The sequence below is a fragment of the Zalophus californianus genome, chromosome 7, assembly GCF_009762305.2.
Source record: "Zalophus californianus isolate mZalCal1 chromosome 7, mZalCal1.pri.v2, whole genome shotgun sequence".
NCBI classification, from domain to species: domain Eukaryota; kingdom Metazoa; phylum Chordata; class Mammalia; order Carnivora; family Otariidae; genus Zalophus; species Zalophus californianus.
Genome location: NC_045601.1, coordinates 62992555 through 63019367, shown reverse-complemented (window position 1 = coordinate 63019367; position 26813 = coordinate 62992555). Strand labels below are relative to the sequence as shown.

General features: G+C 39.9%; 1 protein-coding gene across 12 annotated transcripts in view; it reads left to right on the top strand.

Moving 5' to 3' along the window:
* KLHL32 (kelch like family member 32) overlaps window positions 1-26813 on the top strand; it is a 253062-nt gene that overhangs the window by 75912 nt on the left and 150337 nt on the right. For 10 of the 12 annotated variants that reach the window (XR_003521410.2, XR_003521411.2, XM_027602058.2 and 7 more), the window contains one exon: window positions 23609-23716. The exons of the other annotated variants lie outside the window; for them this stretch is intronic. Coding sequence is in view for 8 of the 10 variants with exons in the window: in XM_027602058.2 (XP_027457859.1) it covers window positions 23609-23716 (108 nt within the window). In the remaining 2 variants the exon portion in view is untranslated. The remainder of the gene's footprint in view (window positions 1-23608; window positions 23717-26813) is intronic. 12 annotated transcript variants of the gene reach the window in all.

The window sequence follows — 26813 nt, the reverse complement described above, 5'->3', positions numbered from 1 at the left end:
ATTCCCAAGGTTCCCATCCAAGGCTTAGGCCACCAGACGGAATGCTCTCATTAGGCGAGGAGCTGGTCTGCTTACTTATAAGTAAAGGTTCGCTGGCAGCATTCCATTCTGGAGGGGGGTTGCTGATGGAACAGAGAATGCCAAACACAAAACAGAAGGCTGGGATCCATGCAAAGATTAGGTGGACAAGAGCACAGAGCATAGATAAATGAATTGTGTCATGCAAAGGGGCCAGAGTTTTCTATTGTAGAAGTAGTGATAGACAAACCGAATAATTCAGGAAGGCATAGAAACAAGAATGTGGCTGAGATAGCCAACTAATCCCCAATGATTTATGCTTCCCTTCTGGAGTTGCTGCTTGGAAGTGTCTACTCATCCAGGGACTTCCTTTCCCAGCACCTCTTCCATCTTGGTGGGGCCATGTGACTAGTTCTTGCCAGGAGAGTGTGATTGATTAGAAGGTATAAGTTACTTGCAGGATGAAGTGGTTATGAGCAGATGTTGCTGCTCCATAGTCTTTTTCCTCATCTGCAAGCCAAATAGAAACTCATAGGAGAACAGAGCCCTAAGACAAAGGAGCCTGGACTGTAATGCCATATCCCTTTAATTAATATAGAATCATCAACAGACTCAACAAATGTATGAAACTATGACAGGGTGGAAAATGGTTATTAAGGCAATCAGAAAGGGATTTTACAGTAAGTGTAACTAATGTTTAATGAAGAGAACATTTTCATTGGTATGTATGTCCAAGGGAAAAAAGGAAAAAAAATGTATGAGAAATAACAACATAAGATGGCAGAAATTAGACCAAATAATTTAGTAATCAAAATATATGTAAACTGTTCAAAGTCATCCAAAGGCACAAACTCGGATTCATTTAAAACATGAATCTAAGTATATTTTGTTTATAAGAAACATCCCAGAAAAATATATTAGTCAGACACTAACGAAGTATGTGTAATGATATTAATATGACACAAAGTAGAATTCAAAATGAACACAATTAGAAGGAACAAAAAGTGATATTCTGTGCTGATCAAAGTAATAATCTATGAAGAAGGCAATAGTGATGGACTTGTATCCACTTACTATAAAGCTTCAGAATAAGTTAGGAAAATAATAGGATCATAGAGAGAAGTTAATACTCAATTCTGGTTGGATATTTTTAATAACTCTTCTCTCTGAAACTAGCAGATCATGTAGATTAAAAATAATAATAAAAATTTATTTTTATTATTATTTTTTTAAAGATTTTATTTTTATTTACTTGACAGAGAGAGACACAGCAAGAGAGGGAACACAAGCAGAGAGAGTGGGAGAGGGAGAAGCAGGCCCCCCCCCCCCCCCCGAGCAGGGAGCCCAATGCGGGGCTCGATCCCAGGACCCTGGGATCATGACCTGAGCCGAAGGCAGACGCTTAACGACTGAGCCACCCAGGCGCCCTTAATAATAAAAATTTAGAGGATCTGGATCGCATGCATTTTCAATGCACATGAAACATTTATAAAAACTAAAGTTAAGTAGGTCATTCTGACCACATAGTGAGTAGGCCGTGAGGAACTCACTGAAATGAGGAATCAGTGACAAAGTTAATAGTCTTATCTCTCATATACCTGAAATTTTTTTTTAAAGCACTCTTCACAAATCATGAGTTAAAGGGAAAAGGAATGTCCAAATAACAAAATATTTAAGTACCAATTAATGCATTTTTCTTAATACAGATTTGGAGAAGGACAATTGTAGCCTTTTTGCAACATGGGTTCCCTGGGAAGAAGACTCTCAGACAGTTTAGTATGAAGAACCTTGGAATCAGGATTTGGGAGGGAGGGAAGTGAAGAAAGCAGGATTTAGGAGGAGAAGCTGATCTTTGATGTTAAGCCCAACAATAGTCTCAGCTCACTCTGCAGGGAATTCTGGAGCTAAAATGCACTTTAGTGTGGGCTGAGGTGGCTAGGACTTCATATTCTTGCGCCTATCAGTCGTTAGATGTGGGCTATGCAGGGAAGGGTCCTGGACAAGGCACTGTCAGTGGCAGAAGCCATCCTCAGTTCTCCCAGCAGCCGGGACCACAAATTCTTCTTTAAAGAGGGATCTGGGTGACACATCACAGCATCCTCTCCAAGCTTTGGTGCATCCATTTAAAAATAGGAAAGACCCAGAATAATGAACTATGTTTTCAACTCAAACATTGGAATTATAAAATAAATGTTAATAAAATAGCTGGAAGGAAATAAGGATAAAAGCAGGTATTCATGAAATAGAAAAAATTTAACATCAAATATTTTTCAACTATTTTTGAAAAATATGAATTGTTTAGAAAAAATTTGGCCAAATGCTTTCAAGAATTGTAAAAAAGGAAGAGGAAATATATAAGAACTGAAAATTTTTTGATATAAAAATGAAAAAGTTGATATTTAGAGGTGAAGAAAGGAAAAATGATTATTAGAGATACTGTAGAAACTTCTTACCAATACACTTCAACACCTTGGTGAATGCATTTCTAGAAAAATATGAATTATGAAAATTAGACCAAAAGACAAGGGAATATAAGAAGCTAGGGTATTCATCAGAAAGTAGCCGCACAGCTCTTCAGAAAGGCAATGGGCCCAGAGTTTTTTATTTGCTAGTACTACCAACTCTTAACAGTTATTTCCCATATTATAGAAACTTTTTCTAAAGTCTAGAAGAAAATGGAAAGCCACCCCTCATTTATAAGGCTAGCATAATTCTATTGCCAAAACACAAGGGCAGCAAAAGAAATGAGAGCCATATCTCACTTAGGAGCATAGATACAAAAATTTTAAATAAAATATGGCCAAATCCAGTAATCAGTTTTCAGTCCTCTTTCTTTTTTTCAACTCATCGTCAGCTTGATTACTTCCTGTTTCTTGAAACACTTTCTTCACTTGGCTTTTGGGTTTTCTAGGTTTTCCACCACTTACTGGCCACTACTTCTCTATATTCTTTCCTGGTTTTGCCTCATTTCCCCAACTTCTTAAAATTAGAGTGGCTTGGATTCAGTTTTTGCCCTTCTTTTCTGTCTGTACCAGCTTTCATGGTAATCTCATACTGTTTTATGGCTTTACCTCGCTACACACATAGATATGTATATTACATATCTATGTGATATAGAAAATGGTGTATTATGACTCTCCATAGAAACAAAACCAATAGGACAATAGGATTTTATATTTGGGAGAGAGGTTTATTATAAGGAATTGACTTATACAACTATAGAAGCTAAGAAGTCCCAAGATCTATATAGTCAGGAAGCTGGAGACTTGGGGGAACCAACAGAATAGTTTCAATCTAAAACTATGGGCTTGAGACCCAAGAAGAGCCAGTGTTTCAGTGTGTGGCCAAAGGCAGGAAAAAGTCAGTATTCCAGTTTGAGGGCAGCCAGGCAAAGAAAATCCTCTGTGAGATTTTGTTCTATCCAGACCATTAACTGATCATATGACGCCCACCCACATTAGGAAGAGCAATCCACTTTACTATGTCTGTCCCTTCAAATGTTAATCTCATGCAGAGACACCTTCACAGATACACACAGAATAATGTTTGACCAAATAGCGGGGAACTGCATGATCAAGTCAAATTGGCAAAATTAATCATCACAGATGATGGCTCCCAAATTTCTATCTCCAGACTGCACCTTCTCCTAAAATGCAGAATTGGTATATCCAACGACCTATTCATCATCTCTACTTGGATGTTTAAGAGGTATCACAGGGGTGCCTGGGTGTCTCAGTCAGTCGGTTAAGCCTGTGACTCTTAACTTGAGCTCAGGTCATGATCACGGTGTCCTGGGATCAAACCCGGATCAGCTCCGTGCTCAGTGGGGAGTCTGCTTAAGGACTTCTCTCCCTCTGACCCTCCCCCTGCAGTCTCTTGCCCTCTCTCTCAAATAAATAAAGGATTTTATTTATTTATTTGACAGAGAGCAGGAGAGAGAGAGAAACTCACAGGGGGAGCAGCAGAGGGAGAGGGAGAAACAGACTCCCTGCTGAGCAGGGAGCCCCATGTGGGACTCAATTCGAGGACCCTGGGATCATGACCTGAGCCGAAGGCAGATGCTTAACCGACTGAGCCACCCAGGCGCCCCTAAATACATCTTTTTTTTTTAAAGAGGTATCCCAAACCTAATGTGTCCAAATCAAACTCTCATTTTCCTCCCACAAACCTGCTCATTGCACAGTGTTCTCCATTTCAGTTAAGGGCAGCGCTGTTGTTGATGCAGGCCCCAAACCACCCACTAATTCCTGACTCCTTTCTCTTGCATCCAAACTGCCAGCAAGTGCCCCGGCGCTACTTTCAAAATATATTCAGACGCCAACCACTTCTGCTACTACCAGCTGGTGGAAGCCACTATCATCTTTTGCCTGGGGTTTTGCAGTATCCTCCTACTTTATTATCCTCCTTCAATCCTTGATCTCTTGGAATCTACTTCAATACTGCAGCCCAAGTGATCTTAATGAAGATGCGAGTCAGATTGTATCACTTTTGCTCAGCCCCCTCTGATGACTTCTACTTTCACTCAGAGTAAAAGCCAACGTCGTTTGTTTACCTGATTCTACCTCTTCAGGCCTCCCTCATAGGGCTTCTGTCCTCCCTCCTTCCACTCCAGTCACACCGGCCTCCTTGTTATTCCTCAGACACACCTGTCAAGTTCTCACCTCAGGGCCTTTGCACAGCTAATTCATCTGCCTGCATTACTCTTCTAGGTAACCACATGACTTGATCCTTTGCCTTTTTCAGGTTTTGCACAAATACTATTTTGTCAGAAAGCAAGACTTTAATTTTTATCTATGATAACTTAATTTTTAAAGAAAAATGTATTCATGGATTACTTAATTAAAAAAACAGTAAAGACAAAAAGCCACCATTTCTTTAAAAAAAAAAAAAAAAAACTTTGGGGAGCTGTAGGCCTAGTCAGTCACAGCCCTTTCCCCTCTGGGGTTTTGGATCAGATTTATTCAGCAGTGACAAGGATGCCTGGGTCCACAGATAGAGTTGTAAACATAAAACTTGTCAGCAATACCTGTTTCAACTTACATAAGTAAAAATGATCTTTGTTGAAACTGTCATTTTTTTGTCTTTAATCCATATAGATCTCTCTGTATAATTGCTGGTGTCGGGGTGGGAAGCACAAGGATGCTCAGAGACATGGGGCACTAAACTCTGGTTTCTTCCCATGCATGAGAATGTGGCACTGCTGATGCTGAGACTGAATTAAAAGCCAGGAGAGTGATGATTGTACCAGCTCATAGAACTTCTTAGGTTCTTAGGGGATGTGTACTGCGGAAAAGGGGTTTTTAGCGCTGAGTCCAAAAGACTCAAACACTTTGCTGTTTTCTCAGATCCAGCTGGTCTAGTCTTACATAAAACGGATCACCTAAAGCCACTAGGGAATTAGGAGCCAGGGAAAACAGGGACACCTGCCTGCTCCTCAGTTCTGAGTCCTTGGTTAATTAGTTGAGAACTTAATGTGGTAGTGCATGGTCTTATCCCCTCAACTTGTAACTCCAAAAATACCAGAATCTGGTTCAGAAGAGGGACCTAAAATGCTGCAGTAGACTTTTCTTAAGGCGATGGTGACTTTTAAGATAACCTACAAACGACTGTAGTTCCAAGGAGCTGTCGGAAATGACAAAAATCACCCACAGTTCCAAATGTGCTCAATTTCTCACCTAAGTCATAACCGTTGTCCATGAGTAGACGTTGGCATTCTGCAACTTGTATCTGATGATTAGCCATTTAGTTAATATCCGCCAAGAAGAGGACTTGTGAAATAGCTTTTAAATTTAGCCAGAAAAAATAGCACCATTAATGATGGCCTTGACATTCAGCAAAGCGAAATTAAGCACTCAATCTGACATTTTATAGACAGTCTATTACAGAGCCTCACACTTGGTGGACATTTGATAAGCTTTAATTGCCTGGCTGACAATGAACAGCTACACATCTGCCTGGTATAGAAACTGCAGTAGTGGGATAAGTAGGAGGCTGATTTTAGATGTCCTGCGGGATAGGGCCTCATGAGCACCAAAAGGTGCGTGGATTTTTTTTTTTCCCTTTTAAAAAAGTGAAAATGGCTTCATAATTTCCTTTTAAAACTGAACACATTCATTAAAAATAGAATTCCCGGGCCCCTGGGTGGCTCAGTGGGTTAAGCGTCTGCCTTTGGCTCAGGTCATGATCCCAGGGTCCTGGGATCGAGCCCCTCATCGGGCTCCCTGCTCAGTGGGGAGCCTGCTTCTCCCTCTGCCTCTCTCTCTCTCTCTCTCTCTCTCTCTCTCTGTCTGTCTCTGTCTCTCATGAATAAATAAATTAAATCTTTAAAAAAAAAAGAATTCCTTTGTCAGTTCAAGGTGAAGTACCAGTTCATAGTAGTAGTGGTCAAATATTATTTCCTTTTTAAATAGAAAGCTGAGAGCCTCTGAAGAATCATTGTCACATTCCCTTTTAAAATTGTTTGCATCAAAGCCAGAGAAGTCATTACCATTTCAGATAGGATGACTGTTATTTTCATTCTTGTGCTGATAGTGCAGTGTATTCATTATAGTGAATGAACGGTGAACTCTGGTCTGCATTTTATTCCTTCATTTAAACTGATTCACTTCTCCTGAATATAGATATTATGAAGCTAGAAAAATATTTGCAACATAAAATAATAGCTTTTAAAAATCATTTATTTTATGCAGTCATGTGCTAAGCTCTTTATGTATATTTGTTTCAAGTGTGTGTTGAAAGATTATTTCACTTTTTCTGCCATATCTTTTTTATGCTTTTAAAATTACAACTTGCCTGCTGTTTTATTTAAAATCACAGTTTCACTTATGCTTATTTAATCACAGTGATACAGTCAACCTTAGCTTCATCTGAAAGAACAAGAACACATGTTTGAAGGATAATAAAGCTGATGAAAATTTTAAACCTTTAGAAATTGAATGTTGAGTCAAGACAGATGTTTTCTAAAAGAGGGGCAAGACAGCTGATCATGTGAATCGGATGAATTGATGTAAAGAATTATTGGGATCTATAGATACGCCCTGATTCTGTTCACCATTTTTATAAAAAACTGATTCAAAATGAAGTGTCCACACTGGGATGATCCAGCTGCTTGTTGAATCAGTTGCTTTTAATTAGCCCATCTGATGTTGATTGGATTTGGGGCCTGCATGCCTAGATTCCTGAAAGATTGAATTACCAGCATTCTTCTCATTTAGAGGCATGTGACTCCAAAGTGATAAGAGAGATTTCCGTATCAAATCATTCATGTCACTTTAAAAATTATATATATGCACATACAAATTTTCATAGGATTAAAAGAAGTTCTTCAGTTCGTTACTTTTGAGAAGCATTAGAACTCTTGAGGACTATTCCTAAGTTATTTTTTTCTCATTCTGTAAGATGTGGAGACTTTGCGTGTCACCTGCATGGACAGAGCATTCAATGTGTTTGCAGAAGAAGTGAACTTGAACATATGTGACAACCCAAACACTTCATAGTAAACTGGCCTGTTCTGCCTTGGATCAGGAAGGCTCCGATGAAGTGGTTGCTTAGCAACTAATGGAGTTAGAAGAAACAGTGTGTGAGCTGGGGCTCTGTCCTCATCTGTGTATAGCCAAATGATGGGAGAGTGGCTCCAGCATGGATTGCCTGACTCACAATTGTCAAACCAATGGGATGAATAAAATGAAAGATGGGAGAGAGATCCCACAGCTGGGCTGGGTACCTGGATCTATAGTTGTACACACTTTATTGATTTATTTGTTTGTTTATTTAATTAAAGATTTTTTTTTTATGTATTTATTTGACAGAGAGAGACACAGCGAGAGAGGGAACACAAGCAGGGGGAGTGGGAGAGGGAGAAGCAGGCTTCCCGCGGAGCAGGAAGCCCAATGCGGGGCTCGATCCCAGGACCCTGGGACCATGACCTGAACTGAAGGCAGACGCTTAATGACTGAGCCACCCAGGCGCCCCTGTACACACCTTATTTAATGGTAGCACACCGAAGAAAAATATATGAAGAGAGGACATTAAAAATAAAAGAACTCCTGAAATTTTGGGTTAAAATTTGAATAGTGGTCATCAACTTACTCTGGGTTTTTAAAGAAAAGAATGATAAGTGATAATTAAGGCAATTCCACATTATTACCTTCAGCATTCTTCCAGAAAGTTCTCTGGAGAAAAGAGGTAACAGATTTTATGTGATGATGTCATGAATTCCAAGAAATGGTGTGTTTTAGTGCTTGTACATATGGATACTTTATGATGCAGGGCTGGTGCCTCTGCTCCTTCTCCCTTTTTATACCCACAACAGACATAATAACAAGATCCTGACCACTCTCAGTGTAGTCTGGATGTGGCCTCACAGCCCTTGACAAGGCTGCAGGCAGCCACTACTGATATCAGATTAGGCAGGCAAGGTACCTGTGCCTTGTCATTCTTTATGGCATATGGAGGCTCCTTAAAAGCTTCTGGTTGTTGAATTCCATAGGAATACTGAGGGGTTTGTGTCAGTAGCAGCTCCGTGATGGCCACATGAAATTCCTCTTCAGGAAAATATGTTAAGAAGGAGATGACTCAGAGAAAGTCAACCAGAGTCATTGGGGAAAGGAGAGTGGCATGATAGATTTACCTGAACGCTGCTACCACCGCTTCCATCCAAGAACGGAGTATGATTTACTCTTCCAGAGGCCTTGTTCTTAAAACCATGAGTCTTCTTTAACTTTTATTGCCCAAGTAATAAGCTCTCCTCCCACCCACCAAGATGTGGTGACCGGTCCTCCCCTTGCTGGGATTTGGACTCAGGGCTTTTCAAAGAGATGAGACATCCAATACTTTACATGAGAATACGAAGTATTAGTAATACCTCCAGAATACTGAATCATAATCACCCTCCTGACAACTTTCTCCCCTTGGTCCTTGACAGCCTTTATGATACGTGGTCACAGCTCTTAAGCCTCCTCTTGGAAAGACCACCTAATCCAAATTCTCTGGTTCATAAAATGTTAGCACTCCAGGCCAATGCTAGAAATCCTGTAGTCTGGGCAGAAGCCCAGATATGCAAGGAGTGCTGCAAACGGCGGAGGACTGACTACAGCTGTGCCTCTCAAATTGTAATGTGCACATGGGTCACCTAGAGCTTTTGTTAAAATGCACCTTCCACCCGGTAGGTATGAGGTGGGCCTGAGATTCTGCATCTCGAAGGAGTTCCCCGGTGATGCCACTGCTCCTGGCCCAGGGACCACACCTGGACTAGTGAGGAGCCAGTGATCTCTAAAGTACCTTCTAGCTTCAAGATTCCATTTACAGAAGAGAAGCTAAAATTTTAGCCATGATGCTTAAAATATGCCCAGTGTGGCTTTGATTAGCACCATAAGAGCCTCTTCTGTGTTTTACAGAATCTTCCCTGAATGCTTATCATATTGACACAGAATCCCTCACTTGGCCTCCTCAGTTGCTCCACCTCTTATTTTTCTCTTCAGGCTCTCAGACTGAACCTTTCCTTCTTCAGAGCCAACTTCCCCTGATTCACTCAGACTGTGTGTCACATCTGCTCAGCCACTTCTTGACATGGCCCCAAATTCTGTTTTAGGACAGCTTTCAAAATGCAGGAAATTCAAGTTTGGTTTTAGTCAGTGTGTCCTTAGTAGATTTTGAAAGGCAGGATTGTGTCATATGAGACAGAACAAATGGTTTCTATGTGAAAAGATTCATTCACTAATGGCTTATCAAATATATTCAGTCAGGAAGAGTAAGGGTCATCCCTAAATATCTGAAAGAATAGACTTCTTTACGTGGTGGGTAGTAAAGTTTTGAAATCCCATACCCAAGGAATATAGCCATAGACTAAAAGGTAACAGAAGCACCACAGGAATGAGCAGAAGCCAAAGGATTCAAGAGAGTTACCCAAGGCCAAAGCCATTTTCTGTTTTCCAGAGTATGTAACAATTGATAAGGATGAATACCATTCATGGATAGCCTGAGTTCATGATGGGCAGCAGTTTCTGACCACAAATTTACTGTATCTTTAGCTAAATAAAAAACAATTTGATTTGTGTCCTTTTTCCATTCCGTTCCCCAGAAGACCCAAGTAGTTGAAATACAGCCACATCTAGGAGGAGGAGAATTCTAAAGAGAAATAGAATAAACCATAATCATGCTGGTTTTGAAGGGCTCATTATCACTATGTAGTTAATTTAAGAAGCAACTGTGCCAAGAGCAAAGCTGTGAAATACAGCTAGATTCTTGGAATAAACAAGTTACATATTTGAAGATGTTGGGGAAAACCAGTATGTTTCACAGTTTTTGGTGTATAAGGTGAATTTTTCTTTATATGGTTAAAGTGAGGGAAAACTGGTATTTTAGAAATAAATAATTTTTGCTGCTTAATTATAGGTATAGTAACGTAATTTGCTCTTTTCGCTTGTCCTGATATTTTATTCTCTCAGACTATTACTAAACTGTTTGAGGAAGAATTAAAACAGCTACAGATATGTTGGGGGGGAAACCCTCCAACCAAACATCCCTACTCTTTTAGGCCATAAAGCTCCTCAAATCGATTGGATTGCTTTTGCATTTGTGGGATAAAGAAGGTAAATAGTCCAGTTCAGCTGTGGTCAGGACCCTTCTCTCCTTAATGCCAGGGAAATGGGCAATTGTGGTTAATTGCACAGTCTCATTAACTGAGATTTACCACCCATTCTGTATGTGAGGTATAACCAAAATGCAATAAAAGGTAATCACCATTAACACTAAATTGAGCAAAATGTAATTTGTTGATTCAGAATCTGAATCTTGTTGATTCAGAAGTTGAATCTGAATCTTGTTGATTCAAAAGTTAGCTCAAATTTCTGGTAATGCCACATGGCCACTGTAAACATCACTAATAAATGACACTGCGCATATAAAAAATGGAGCGGGGGCTCAGGCTGGATCTGATGCCATCATTACAAGTTGCTTTGTTCGATAACTTCCTTAAACATATTTGTTTACTTTGATTTAACTCTCTCTCATAAAAGATAAGGGTTGACTGCACCCAACACAATGCAGTTATTTCCTCCATAAAATCATTTGGATTCCTGATAAAATGGAATTCACAGTACATCTTCCCTATGTCCAGTGCAACTCCAAAGCTATGCATAGTTTACTAGATGAAAAGATCATATTTTACCAACTTTAAGTGCTTGAAAAAGTCTGTCTTCTCATCTTTAAGATGCAGTAACATTTCCATTGGTCAGTTTTGTGGCATGACGTACCAACCAGAAATGGGTTGTAGTTCATCTTGTGACTGCATGACAGCTAATGTGACCCAAAGAAATTTAATTCATATACTGTGATTTTAAGACTCAATTTGTGTCATTGCTGTGTGAAATGCAGGAGGAATGACACACTATAAATCAACAGTTTTCTCTGTGGTTAGCACTTCAAGTGAATTGTATTCTCACAAACTGGGTTTTCAATTAGAAAGATTTGTGGTGGCGGCAGCACATTATCAGCCAAGAGTGAGCTGTGACAACTGTAAAACTCATCCTGGCCAAGGCTCTCCCAAAGGCAAAAACAGTGTGAACCGAGGAAGAATCTATGCAGTGCTTCCATATTTCTAAGCAGAACCTTATCCCATGCTTTGGCAGAATGTTGTGGCTTGATAGAGGGCCTTGCCATATGTTCTTTTTTCTAAATGTCTACAAATGAACTAATTTGTACTTAGCTTATGGTAGATATTCTTTCTCTTTAATTGTAGCTACTTTAGCTACTTGTCTAAAACACCTTGCACCCAGAAAATTGTTTCCCATGTCAGATTAATTATTTTTGTTTGCAACAATGTGAAACAGCTGAACATCATCTGCAGCTGCATCATCATCTGAATTTTTGAAGAGCGTGTTGGTTCCTTCCTTCCTTCTTTCCTTCCTTCATCTATATTTATTGCATACATGCAGTGCTAGCGTCTAGGGGCTCCACAGTGAGTAAGGAAGATATGGTGCCCACTTTCATGGAGCTTACAGCTTACCTTTTCAGGATATTCAATGCTAAAAGACAGCATCCATGGTACTGTCATCTCTTTTGCTACCAAAGGACACTTTGTCCTGCCCTGTGGGCTCCAGAAGCTCTCTTGACATTGTTCCACAGGCTCTTGACATTTCACAAGCTTCACAAGTTGACAAATGACTGGGTTCTTCTTTACTTTAGTGGTATCCAATGTGCCTTCTTCTAATTGAGGTGCCTTATAAGTTTATTAAACCCAAAACATAGACTTTGATTTAATAGTTTCCTTTTTTCTTCTACTTAACTGGTTTTGTAACTTTTAAAAATTATCATGTTTTAAATTTATAACATTACGTTTCTAAGACTATATGGTATGATATCAGCATGGAAATTGTGTGTTTATGGGAATGGCGGTGATGGTTTTTATGCTGTGGTCAGTCCTTAAAGTAAGGTGTAGGAGTAAAGTCCTGTAGCCAGACATAGGGATTTTGAGTGGGACTGTTATTAGGAACGTATTTTAAGGAACAGATTTGGGCAGAGGGCAGAGGAGGAGCTGTTTCTTAGCTCTCGTTCCAACTGGGATCAAAGAGAGATGTGGAAAAGTAGGGCATTCAGCTTGGATTAGAATAACAGCTTCTATTTATTAAGCATCTACTATGTGCCAGGTACTATGCCTGACATTAAGCATAATTGTGTCTAAACCTCAAGACAACCCTATGAGGTTTGTACTGTCTCTGTATTACAGATAAAGGGCCTGAGGTTCAGAGAAATTACTACATTAGTCAAAGGTCACATGTTCAAGGTGAACTGCCACATGACCATAGGTTATAGACCCAGGATTTGAATCAGATGTGTCTTTCTGCACAGCCCTGAACATTAAAACTTAAAGTTTTCAAAAGGCAGTTGTTAGAAATACATAGGTAACACGTATTTATTGTAATGATCCAAATAATACTATGTAAATAAAGTAAGATTCATAGTCATTTCCTTCCCTTAATAGTCATACCCTCTAACATAACCACACTGACCAATTTGATGTTCCTTTATTGCTTGTCCAAACATGTACAATTACATATGTATATTATTTAAGGGGTGGTCTCTCTCTGACTCTACCAAGCCAGGCTTCAAGTTCAGTAGCTCACTGGTTGAGGATGCCTCTTCTATGCCACCTTGGCTGTGATTGCTTTTGAAAGACTCCAAGGAAAGCAGATTCAAAAAACTCCCTTGGCGGCTTGTTCTCTTATTTAATCTTTGCTCTCAGGAACTTTTTGCATTTCATTAACCCAGATAATCCTCCTGCAGTTTGAGTCCTTTCTGTCAACAGTGGAGTTGATGGAGAGCAGGTGGTCACCATTTCAGGTGCAATTACAACTTGGAAGATCTGAAAAGAGAAATTAGTGTTGGGAATATTGAAAATTGAAGCACCTGTATAATAAAGAACAGACATTGAAAACAACTGAAATTTCTTTCAGGGTTTTTGTTTGTTTGTTTGTTTTGTTTTTTTAGAGAGGCTATGTGAATTCTAGAAGCAAATTCAGAATTACATAAATGGAAAATCTTTTTTTATTGTGACCCGTGCTTTCTAGTTTTGAAATTTTATTGATTGATTTTTTTAAGTAGGCTCCAGGCCCAATATGGGGCCTGAGCTCATGACTCTGAGGTCAAGAGTTGCGTGCTCTACTAACTGTGTGAGCTAGACGTCCCTAGTTTTGATTTTAGATCTTTCACAGATGCATAAGCAGAATCCATGTACATTAAAATCAATTTTCTGTTAGCCCTTTTTATCTATAGCTGCACTTGATTTAAAAAAAAAAACAACAACCCAGAGACTAGTATTCCTAATGTATCACTGCTTTTAACCAAAGAATACATAAAAGAAACTTAATTCTATCTCATTATTTTTACAGTATATAAGTTTCACTAAGACCTTGCCATATACAGGCACTATATTGAATACTTCATATTTACACTGTCATCTAATCTTCAAACAAGTTCGTGAAGTGGGTATACTTTTTGGCCTCATTTTTTGGACAGGAAAACTGAGTCAGAGAGAGGTTACGTGTTTGTCCCAGTCACTTGCCAGTGTTCGTAATCAAACCCAGAATAGTTTGATTACAAGTTTGCCCTTAATCACTGTGGTTCACCAAACCAAGGATTATGTGACTTCAAAACCAATGGTCTTTACCAATCATGTAGTACCTTTACTCCCAGTGGCACCAGCAGCAAGCCAGATCAATTCCCTAACTAACCAAGTTGCCAGATATACCATATTGTCCACTCACCATTAACAGCTTCTAAAGGAATGTCAGATTTCATTTATTCATGCTAAAGTAAATTCCTGAAAGTAAAATATTCTAAATGTTTGCTATTTAATATAGCAAATAATGTGTATGTTACACATTACATACTGCCAATGTCTTTAGGATATTTTGAATGTTTTTATTTTCTCAAGTTGTAAGCATTTAAAATACTCTAGAAGATTTCTCAAATGACAAGAGAGCAATAATTTTGTATTTCTTTCTTTTTTTTTTTAAATTAAGATTGTATTTATTTGACAGAGGGAGGGAGAACACAAGCAGGGGAAGTGGCAGGCAGAGGGAGAGGAAGAAACAGGCTCCCTCCTGAGCGAGGAGCCTGATGCAGGGCTCAGTCTCAGGGTCCTGGGGTCATGACCTGAGTCAAAGGCAGATGCTTAACTGACTAAGACACCCAGGTACCCCTAGTTTTATATTTCTAACATTTAAAATTTTAACTATAAATTAAGCTAACAAAGAGAATTCTATTCATTATGAGAATTCAGAAATCTCTAATGGAGTGAGATAGAAATGAGGATCTCCAGAAAGAATAATGGACCATCAATTAATACTACCATTCAGGGGTGCCTGGGTGGCTCAGTCGGTTAAGCGTCTGACTCTTGGTTTCAGCTCAGGTCATGATCTCAGGGTCATGAGATCGAGCCCTGCATTGGGCTCCATGCTGGGTGTGGGGCCTGCTTGGGATTCTCTCTCTCCTCCTTCTACTCCTCCCCCCTCTAAAAAATCAAAACAAAAAAACCACCATTCATTATATATTAAAGTGTACAGAATTATGAGGCTGAAAAATAAACTTATCAACACAAAGGTTGCTAAGAGATGAATATTAATACATTGGCAAATCAAAAAAATCACATAAAATTAAAAAATTTAGTGTAAACTAAAATCTTACCATATAGAAGAGTAAGGGTTTTTTTTTCCCTACTTTTTTATGAAGTTAGCTAAGCTGCAGAATTTGAAGGGACAGTTCCCTTAAGACTTCTTTCACTTCTGACAACAACTGCAAGTTTGAAGGGATTCCTACAACTATTCTCATATTCAATAATTTACTAGGAAGTATCACAGAACTCACTGAAAGCTTTTATACTCACAGAAATTGGCTTATTACAGGGAAAGATACAAATTGGAATTAGACAAGGAAAGAGACACATTGGGCAGAATCCAGAAGGGGACCACATGCAGAGCTGCTAGCCCTCCTCCCCTGTGGAGTCATAGTGTATTTCCTCCTGGCCACGCTAAGTGACAAAATGCACAGAGGACTGCCAACCAGGGACACTCACCCAAACTTTTGGTGTCCAGAGTTTTTATTGGGCTTCAGTTGCAGATTGCCCATGTGATTGACCTCTCATCTCCATCCTTTCCTAGAGGTCAGGCTAGTACCTTTAGTCTCCAGTTCCCCTGGAGGTCAGAACTGATATGGTGTGGCCCAAACCCTCATCATAAATCACGTTGTTAGACTGTCACTGGCCAAAGTTCCCAGACAAACAAGGACACTCCTGTCTGGCAGGATATTCCAAGGGCCTAGAGATCACCTTCCAGAAGCCAGGGGAAAAGACCAGAGCTCCCTTTGCGTAAGGTTAATTCTTCACTATATAGATGTATACTTTTCTAAATAGTGCTTTTCATCACTGGTAATCCAAAATGGAATATTTTCTTTATACCTGTTAAATCAAACTTGTTAAAAGTGTACAAATTACCGTGTGTTTCTTTGTTTGTTTTTGGATATGGGATAAGCCAATGCATTTTTTTTAATTTCTCAAGTTTTCATTTTTTTAGTTTTCAAGTTTTCACTTGGCATACTGATCATCCAGTAGAACTGATTTTCAGTACATTGGCCATTTGGCAAATTGGTTTGGGGCAAATTGATTTTCACTAAAGAACTTAGACAGTGGTTCTCAAACTCAAGTGACCATCAGAGTCACTTGGATGGCCAATCATAATGCACATTGCTGGGCCCCACTGTGAGTTTCTGATTTAGTAGGTCTGAGCTGGGGCTTCAGGAATCTGTCCTCTAAAGTTCCCAGGTGATGCTGATATTGCTGGTCCAGGGTCCACATTTTGAGAACCACTGGAATAGACTGTATGATACATGGCAGATGAGAGGAATGGGGTGTGTCATTGAGACAAGGCAGAAAAAGGGCAGAGAAGTCAGGGGACAGAGTTGCTACCTTCCATGTCTTGTTGGCAAGAGCGTTTGGAAGTACTCCAGATTTCATGGTAGTAGTGAGACCCTGGATCCAGAGAATGAGTTTGGTGAGTGAGCCTAAACGCAGTCACCCCAGCAGCCGTGGGATTCAGTGGGACTCTGTGTGTGAGGGGTACAGTATGTGTATTACCCTGTTTAGACAGCAGAGTGATTTGCAGTGGCTTTTTGTAGAAGCGTTTCAAAAACCAAAATCAATCTTTAACTTACACAGTGTTTTTCTTCCCTAGTCTAGACTTTGTCTTGTTCTCTTGCCCTTTTTTTTTTTTGCACTTTAAAAAAAAAAATTATTTTATTATGTTAGTCACCATTCATTACATCATTAGTTTTTGATGTGGTGATCCATGATCCACTGTTTTCATATAACGCCCAGTGCTCCATTCAGTACATGCCCTCTTTAATACCCATCACCAGGCTAACCCATCCCCCCACCCCCTCCCCTCTAGAACCCTGTTTGTTTCTCAGAGTCCGTAGTCTCTCATGGTTCGTCTCCCCCTCCGATTTCCTCTACTTCATTTCTCCCTTCCTAGTATCTTTTTTTTTTTTTAATACAATGTATTATTTGTTTCAGAGGTACAGGTCTGTGATTCATCAGTCTTACACAATTCACAGCGCTCACCATAGCACATACCCTCCCCAATGTCTATCACCCAGCCACCCCATCCCTCCCACCCCCGCACCAGTCCAACAACCCTGTTTGTTTCCTGAGATTAAGAATTCCTTATATCAGTGAGATCATATGATGCTTGTCTTTCTCTGATTTATTTATTTCGCTTAGCATAACACCCTCTAGTTCCATCCACGTCATTGCAAATGGCAAGATTTCGTGTTTTTTTGATGGCTGCATAATATTCCATTGTATATATATATACCACATCTTCTTTATCCATTCATCTGTTGATGGACATCTTGGCTCTTTCCATAGTTTGGCTATTATGGACATTGCTGCTATAAACATTGGGGTGCATGTACCACTTCCGATCACTGCATTTGTATCTTTGGGGTAAATACCCAGTAGTACCATTGCTAGGTCATAGGGTAGCTCTATTTTCAACTTTTTGAGGAACCTCCATTCTGTTTTCCAGAGTGGCTGCACCAGTTTGCATTCCCACCAACAGTGTAGGAGGGTTCCCCTTTCTCCGCATCCCCACCAACATCTGTCGTTTCCCGACTTGTTCATTTTAGCCATTCTGACTGGTGTGAGGTGGTATCTCATTGAGGTTTTGATTTGGATTTCCCTGATGCTGAGTGATGTTGAGCACTTTTTCATGTGTCTGTTGGCCATTTGGATGTCTTCTTCGGAAAAATGTCTGTTCATGTCCTACCCACTTCTTGATTGGATTATTTGCTCTTTGGGTGTTGAGTTTGATGAGTTTTTTTATAGATTTTGGATAGTAGCCCTTTATCTGATATGTCATTTGCAAATATCTTCTTGCATTCTATTGGTTGTCTTTTGGTTTTATTGACTGTTTCCTTTGCTGTGCAAAAGCTTTTTATCTTGATGAAGTCTCAATAGTTCATTTTTGCCCTTACTTCCCTTGCCTTTGGGGATGTTTCTAGGAAGAAGTTGCTGCAGTTAAAGTCAAAGAGGTTGCTGCCTGTGTTCTCCTCTAGGGTTTTGATGGATTCCTCACATTTAGGTCTCATCCATTTTGAGTCTATATTTGTGTGTGGTGTAAGGAAATGGTCCAGTTTCATTCTTCTGCATGTGGCTGTCCAATTTTCCCAACACAATTTGTTGAGGAGACTGTCTTTTTTCCATTGGACATTCTTTCCTGCTTTGTCAAAGGTTAATTGGCCATAAAGTTGAGGGTCCATTTCTGGGCTCTCTATTTTGTTCCATTGATCTATGTGTCTGTTTTTGTGCCAGTACCATACTGTCTTGATGATGACAGCTTTGTAATAGAGCTTGAAGTCTGGAATTGTGATGCCACCAGCTTTGGTTTTTCTTTTTCAATATTCCTCTGGCTATTTGGGGTCTTTTCTGGTTCCATACAAATTTTAGGAGTATTTGTTATTATCCTGCTAGTTTCCTGAATTCCTGTATGAGTTCTAGCAGTTTTGGGGTGGAGTCTTTTGGGTTTTCCACATAAAATATCATATCATCTGCAAAGAGTGAGAGTTTGACTTCTTCTTTGCTGATTCGGATGCCTTTTATTTCTTTTTGTTGTCTTATTGCTGTGGCTAGGACTTCTAGTACTATGTTGAATAGCAGTGGTGATAGTGGACATCCCTGCCATGTTCCTGACCTTACGGGAAAAGCTCTTAGTTTTTCCCTATTGAGAATGATATTCGCTGTGAGTTTTTCATAGATGGCTTTTATGATATTGAGGTATGTACCCTCTATCCATACACTCTAAAGAGTTTTAATCAAGAAAGGATGCTGTACTTTGTCAAATGCTTTTTCTGCATCTATTAAGAGGATCATATGGTTCTTGTTCTTCCTTTTACTAATGTATTGTATCACCTTGATTGATTTGTGGATGTTGCACCAACCTTGCAGCCCAGGAATAAATCCCACTTGGTCATGGTGAATAATCCTTTTAATGTACTGTTGGATCCTATTGGCTAGTATTTTGGCGAGAATTTTTGCATCCATGTTCATCAGGGATATTGGTCTGTAATTCTTTTTGATGGGGTCTTTGCCTGGTTTTGGGATCAAGGTAATCCTGGCCTCATAAAATGAGTTTGGAAGTTTTCCTTACATTTCTATTTTTTGGAACAGTTTCAGAAGAATAGGTATTACTTCTTCTTTAAATGTTTGGTAGAATTCCCCTGGGAAGCCATCTATCTGGCCCTGGGCTCTTGTTTGTTGGGAGATTTTTGATTACTGCTTCAGTTTCCTTAGCGGTTGTGGGTCTGTTCAGGTTTTCTCTTTCTTCCTGGTTCAGTTTTGGTAGTTGATACATCTTTAGGAATGCATCCATTTTTTCCAGATTATCTAATTTGCTGGCATATAGTTGCTCATAATATGTTCTTATAATTGTTTGTATTTCTTTGGTGTTAGTTGTGAGCTCTCCTCTTTCATCCATGATTTTATTTATTTGGGTTGTTTCTCTTTTCTTTTTGATAAGTCTGGCCAGGGGTTTATCAATCTTGTTAATTCTTTCAAAGAATCAGCTCCTAGTTTCGTTGATCTATTCTACTGTTCTTTTGGTTTCTATTTCATTGATTTCTGCTCTGATCTTATTATTTCTCTTCTCCCGCTGGGTTTAGGCTTTATTTGCTGTTCTTTTTCCAGCTCCTTTAGGTGTAGGTTTAGGTTGTGTATTTGAGACCTTTCTCGTTTTTTGAGAAAGGCTTGTATTGCTATATACTTTCCTCTTAGGATGGCCTTTGCTGCATCCCAAAGATTTTGAACAGTTGTGTTTTCATTTTCATTTGTTCCAATGAATTTTTTAAATTCTTCTTTAATTTCCTGGTTGACCCATTCATTCTTTAGTAGGATGCTCTTTAGCCTCCACGTATTTGAGTTCTTTCCAACTTTCCTCTTGTGGTTGAGTTCTAGTTTCAAAGCACTGTGGTCCAAAAATATGCAGGGAATGATCCCAGTCTTTTGTTACCAGTTGAGACCTGATTTGTGACCTAGGATGTGATCTATTCTGGAGAATGTTCCATGGGCACTAGAGAAGAATGTGTATTCTGTTGCTTTGGGATAGAATGTTCTGAATATATCTGTGAAGTCCATTTGGTCCAGTGTGTCATTTAAAGCCTTTATTTCCTTGTTGATCTTTTGCTTAGATGATTTGTCCATTTCACTGAGGGGGGGTGTGTGTTAAAGTGCCCTACTATTATTGTATTGTCCATGTGTTGCTTTGATTTTGTTATTAATTGCCTTATATAATTGGCTGCTCCCATGTTAGGGGCATAGATATTTAAAATAGTTAGATCTTCTTGTGGGATAGACCCTTTAAGTAGGATATAGTGTCCTTCCTCATCGATTTTATAGTCTTTGGTTTAAAATCTAATTTGTCTGATATAGGGATTGCCACCCCAGCTTTCTTTTGCTGTCCATTACATGGTATATGGTTTTCCACCCCCTCACTTTCAATCTGGAGGTGTCGTTGGGTCTAAAACAAGTCTCTTTCAGACAGCATGTCAATGGGTCTTGTTTTTTTTTATCCAATCTGATAGCCTGTGTCCTTTGATTGGGGCATTTAGCCCATTTACATTCAGGGTAACTGTTGAAAGATATGTGTTTAGTGCCATTGTATTGCCTGTAAGGTGACTGTTACTGTATATCGTCTCTATTCCTTTCTGGTCTATGTTACTTTTAGGTTCTCTCTTTGCTTAGAGGACCCCTTTCAGTATTTCTTGTAGGGCTGGTTTGGTGTTTGCAGATTCTTTTAGTTTTTGTTTGTTTGTCCTGGAAGCTTTTTATCTCTCCTTCTATTTTCAATAACAGCCTACCTGGATATAGTACTCTTGGCTGCATGTTTTTCTCATTTAGTGCTCTGAATATAACATGCCAGTCCTTTCTGGCCTGCCAGGTCACTGTGGATAGGTCTGCTGCCAATCTAATGTTTCTACCATTGTAGGTTGCAGACCTCTTGTCCTGAGCTGCTTTCTGGATTTTCTATTTGTCTCTGAGACTTGTAAGTTTTGCTATTAGATGTTGGAGTGTTGACCCATTTTTATTGATTTTGAGCGGAGTTCTCTGTGCCTCCTGGATTTTGATACCTAGTTCCTTCCCCCAAATTAGGGAAGTTCTCTGCTATAATTTGCTCCAATATACCTTCTGCCCCTCTCTTTCTTTCTTCCTCTTCTGGGATCCCAATTATTCTAATATTGTTTTGTCTTATGGTATCACTTATCTCTCAAATTTTGCCCTCGTGATCCAGTAGCTGTTTATCTCTTTTTCTCAGCTTCTTTATTCTCCATCATTTGGTCTTCTATATCACTAATTTCCTCTTCTGCCTCATTTATCCTAGCAGTTAGAGCCTCCATTTTTTATTGCACCCTCTTAATAGCCTTTTTGATTTCGACTTGGTTAGATTTTAGTTCTTTTATTTCTCCAGAAAGGGATTCTCTAGTATCTTACATGCTTTTTAGAAGCCCAGCTAGTACCTTTAAAATCGTCATTCTTAACTCTAGTTCCAACATCTTACTAACGTCTGTATTGATTAGGTCCTGGCAGTCGGTACTCCTCTTGTTCTTTTTTTTTTGAGATGAGTTTTTCCATCTTGTCATTTTGTCCAGAGGAGAATAGATGAATGAGAGAACAAAATGCTAACAAGGTAAAAACGACCACAGAAAAATATACACTAAACAAATCAGAAGAGACCCGAAACCCGGGGGAAAAGAAAGGGAAAGAAAGAAAGAAAGAAAAGAATATGATCAAATATGATCAGGCTGGTGAATACATCAGTGCCACACACTAGATTTTGGGTGTATTTTGGTCTGTTAGAAGAAACTGCCTCCTAAAATTTTAAAGAAAGAAAAACATATGTACAAAAATAAGGGTAAATATGATGAAGGGATGGAATATGACTGTAAAGATGAATATTATAAAAGATTTTATAAAAGGAATTGATAAGATAAGAAGTTGGTTGAAAAAAGAAAGAAGAGAAATTAAAAAAAAAAAAAGGGAGAGAATGTTATCAGCCAGGAGACTAGAGCAAAGCCATACACTAGAGATTTAGGGTATATTTTTGGTCTGTTCGAAGAAACTGTATCCAACAGTTTTAAAGAGAGAACAACTTATATACATATATATATATATATATATATATATAAAGAATAAGGTTAACTACAATGAAAGGATAGAATATGACTCTAAAAATGAAAAATAAAAAAGATTTTGAAACATGGAATTGATAAGATGTTGGTTGAAAAAGGGAAAATGAAAAATTCAAATAAAAATAGAAAAAGAAAAATATAAAGAACATTTAAAAAATTAACTTTGAAAGACTAAAGAATCATGGGGGAAAAAAGCCATGAATTCTATGTGCTTTATTCCTCTAGTGCTGGCATTCTGCTGTTCTCATTGATTGGTAAACTTGGTCGTGGCAGGCTGTTCTTGCTGATCTTCTGGGGGAGGGGCCTGTCGCAGGGGTTCTCAAATGTCTTTGCCAGAGATGGAATTGCCCCACCCTTGCCAGAGGCCGGGCTAAGTAATCTGCTCCGTTTTCCTCCTGGGAGCTTTTGTTCCCTGCAAGCTTTCCGTACAGCTTTGGAGGACAAGAGTGAAAATGGCAGCCTCCCAGTCTCTGCCCCGGAGGAGCCGAGAATTTGGGGCCCCACTCCTCAGTGAGCCCCCAGAGGAAAGCAGTCAATCACTCCTCACTCCCTGGTTTCTGGCCGTATTCCGTGCTCACCCAGCCTGTGACGAGCATTTCTATCTCTGGCACACGACCCCATTTGCGAGCCTTTCAAGTGTTTCTGTCTCTGGCACACGACCCCGTTTGGAGTCTCCAAACCCAGCAGATTTCTGTGGTGCGCTCTGCCCTGCTCCTCCCCAGGGGAGGAAGGGGAGTCTCCCCGGATCTGCCGCTTGTTGGGTCCCTGCTGGAAGAGCAGTGGCCCGACTGTGCCGTCGATCATGGTTTATGGCAACCCCGAGCTGAGAACCCACTTCTCTGCTTGGTCTTTGCAGCCGGCTTCCCTGCTCCAATACCTGGGAGCTCTGCCACACTCAGGCACCCCTGGTCTTTCTGTGACCCCGAGGGTCCTGAGACCACGCTGTCCCAGCGAGGTTTCCACCCCCCACTTAGCCACTGGAGCAACGTCCCTCAGCAGAGTAGACTTCTAAAAGTTCTGATTTTATGCTCCCCAGCTCTATCACTTGCTGGTAGCAGCTGATGGAGGCTCTCTCCCCCCGCCGTCTATCTTCCCGGATATCGCCTCGGATTCACTTCTCCGCATGTCCTACCTTCCAGAGAGTGGTCACTTTTCTGTTCAGAGAGTTGCTGCTATTGTTTTCTTCAATCTCCTATTGAGTTTATAGGTGTTAGGAATGGTTTGAAACCTATCTAGGTGAATTCCTGGGACCAGGAGGAATTTAGGTCGCCTACTCCTCCGCCATCTTGCTCCTCCGCCATTTTCTTGCTTTTTAAGTTGCGTAACTCCCCGTATCTCTCGTTCTCTCCCACCTCAGGCAATGTTCAGTCTCTGTATGGTGGAAAGTGGAGCAGACGAAGTGAATTTACATGGCGTGACCAGCCTTGGCTTGAAGCAGGCCCTGGAGTTTGCATACACGGGCCAGGTATGGTACCACATGTCATCTGAGAGGCTTAAACTTTGAACTGCAGCTAGCCAGAGGGGATTATCCTTGAGGCGTGAGATTTAGGTATTTTTCTTGTTATTCATTTTAATGTTTAAAAAAAAGTTCACATCTCCTTAATTTTATATCTAAAATGATGAAAAGGTAAATAAAACAATTTGAGTTTAAATATGACCCAGGGAACATAATATTTTAATCTGAGCTCAGTGGCTTGCTGGTATAATTTTAAAACAGCCCAAAGAACCATCTTATGGGAAAGAGTTTGCAAAATAACTTGAATTGTTATTACTGAAGCTCCATTACTTAATCATGGCTTTATTGGCTTAAAAAAATGTAAAGCTCCAAGAAGTTTTTATAAACTTTTGTTTTTTAATTCCATTTTATTCAACTTAGGTTTAGTGTCTTCTATGCTAAAATAAGGGCCTCTTCTCTTGGCAGGCCCACATCCTGGTGGGGGAAAGAGGCATAGACATAATCACACATCCTCATTGTGTTGGGAGATATAATAGAAGCAGAATACAAGATACGGTGGAGACAAAAAGGAGCATATGGTCAGCTGGGGCCATCAGTCCAAACTTTCACAGAGAAGGTGGTATTTGGGTCTTGAAGAATGTTGGGAGCTCACTTTTCTACTAAATTTCCCCTTTAGGGGCTTTTTAAACTATATGATATTGTCCATTTTCTTTTCTAGAGCTAGTAGAGTTTGAGATCTGTTTCATAGAGTAATTGAGGCAACTCGGCAGCTGAAATGAAAATAATGGATAGAAAGGAAAAAACATCCATCAAGTAGCAGGTGCAAAGGGAAATACAAAGGAAATGGATCACAAATTCAGGGTCAGCCCAGCCAGATTTCATGCCTTAGAAAATTCAGGTGGACAGTTATTGTTCAGAGTTGCCAAATCTGATTCCTAGTGAGGTGAGTAAATTATGTGTTGGCTGCTTTTTGGTTTATAGATGTAAAGACAGATACCAGCTCTAAATTCTGTCTTGTGTAGATTTCTTTCTTCATGTCTGAAATATGGTCATACCTGCATTTGCCCACTTCTAAAGTACTATTGATAACGCATAGCTCATACTTTGCTGGTGTGCAATGGGAATGAAATAGTAAATGTTGTGTTTCTTTGATAAAACTACCTACATGAGTAGCTTTTGTATTTAGCTGCATTAACAATGGAATGGTTTCAGCTCAGAAGTTATAGGCTGCAAAACATTTAAATAATTAGTAAACAGAAGGGTGCAAAAATGCTATAGAGGCTGAGGTAAAACTCACATGGCAGATATAAGTGGCTGTCTTATTGTTTGCCTTGATTGCCCTGTGTTTTCTTTCACAATTATATATATGTAATCCCTGTGTTACAAAGGACTTATGAAACATGGACTGAAAGGGACTTTTTGAAGGGTAAGAAGACTGCTTGAGATGTTTGCAGAGGGGCAGCCATATCTCTTTGCTTAGGAGTCATATGCTCATATTCCACTTTTATGAGTTAAAAAGAAAGCCAGGAATGCTTAAAAAAGAGAAAAAAAGAAAAAAAGCAAGTCCTAGGGCCAGAACCGGAGCAGTATTTATTCCGTCCAGTGACCCATTCCTGATGCGTATACCCACGGAGCAGCAACAAGCCTGTGGCATTCAGCAGTAACTCATCTGTTCAGATTGTGTCCAGAGGGACAGGAAGTAGGCTGACATTTCATGGAGCATCTTCTGCAAGAGCAAGGGCAGTGCCCTAGGTACTTTATGTGTGCTGTTTGACCTAATCTTCTAGACAGCTCTGAAGAATGCAGTGATCCCATCATGAAGATGACTAGCCCAGGAAGGTGCAGGGAATGACTCAAATCACTCTCCCAGTGTATACTGACTCAGTGAGTCAAAGCCAGTCCTCTTAGCTTCAAATCCATTGTCCCACTGAGGAAAGATTAAGTCATATTTGTTCTACTTTGTTGAAGGAGGCAGGGAAGCATTTGGACACTTTAGGGAGTGAACTCTTTTGATGGTTCCCTCATCCTGGGTGCCTTTGCAGCACTCAGTTTATGAGGGCTCCGAGTTGCTGCACTTGAATTCTATGTATGATGACTCGTTGCTGCACAGTGGAAATTGATACATGCTTTCTTGGACAGCATCCATGGTACTTTGCTCTCTTAAACACCAAAATGACTTTATAATAAATCTGTTTTCCCTTGGAGACATGAACACAGATAATGGCAAAAAGTGGAATTGCAGTATGCTTGGGAGATGCAAAAAACCTGCTTTCTCTTACTCTGGAATTGACGTTAGCATTAAGCGAAGACTTTGGCATATGGAAGCAGGAATAAAAGCATAGTTCTTCAATTTCTTAATTGTTATGTAGTCTTGTGGATACTCACTAATACTCACTAATCTATTGTCTTAGCCATGATGTAGATTTGTAAAATCAGGATTAACATTGAACTTATCTACCGCTAGCGATTTCTACTGACAGTTAATTACACCTTTAGTCGGTGGTAGTAAGCATAGTATAAAATATAAGTGTTTTAAATGTCTGAAAATTGTTGCCGTCTTGGGAGAGAAATTGGAATTGGAAGTATTGTGTGGGCGCCATGAGTGAATGCTGCTATGTGTAACAAGACGTGTGCATGTTCCTCCTACATAGTGCTCTAAAGCATAACCTTCTTAAAATTGGTCACAGATTTCATCCAGGAAATTTTAAAGAAAAAGCAGACTTTTCCCCTAATGCTAATGTATCCTCTGAAAGCGCACACACTTTTCTTAGCAAGGAGTCTACATGGGGCCAAGCAAGCACACAATCTGCCTTCCCACTGATTAGAGACATGCCCTTCCTGTGGGCACACCCTGCTTAGGGCACAGCCTGTGCAGAGGCGGGCATGCATTGCCCCCCTCGTGGGTGTGTTTGCTCAGCCGTAAAGAGCAGAAGCAGCCATGAGGGGCAGAGGAGCCAGGCTACTCTCCAGGTCCTATTCTGGGCTGGAGCTGGGAGCCAGGTCAGGAGCAAGTGGTGTGATGTAAGCTGTCACCAGGCAGTTCTGCCTTAGGGAGAAAGGGACAGAGTAACACTAAGAAAACACAAACTCACTTAATCTGGTGGGC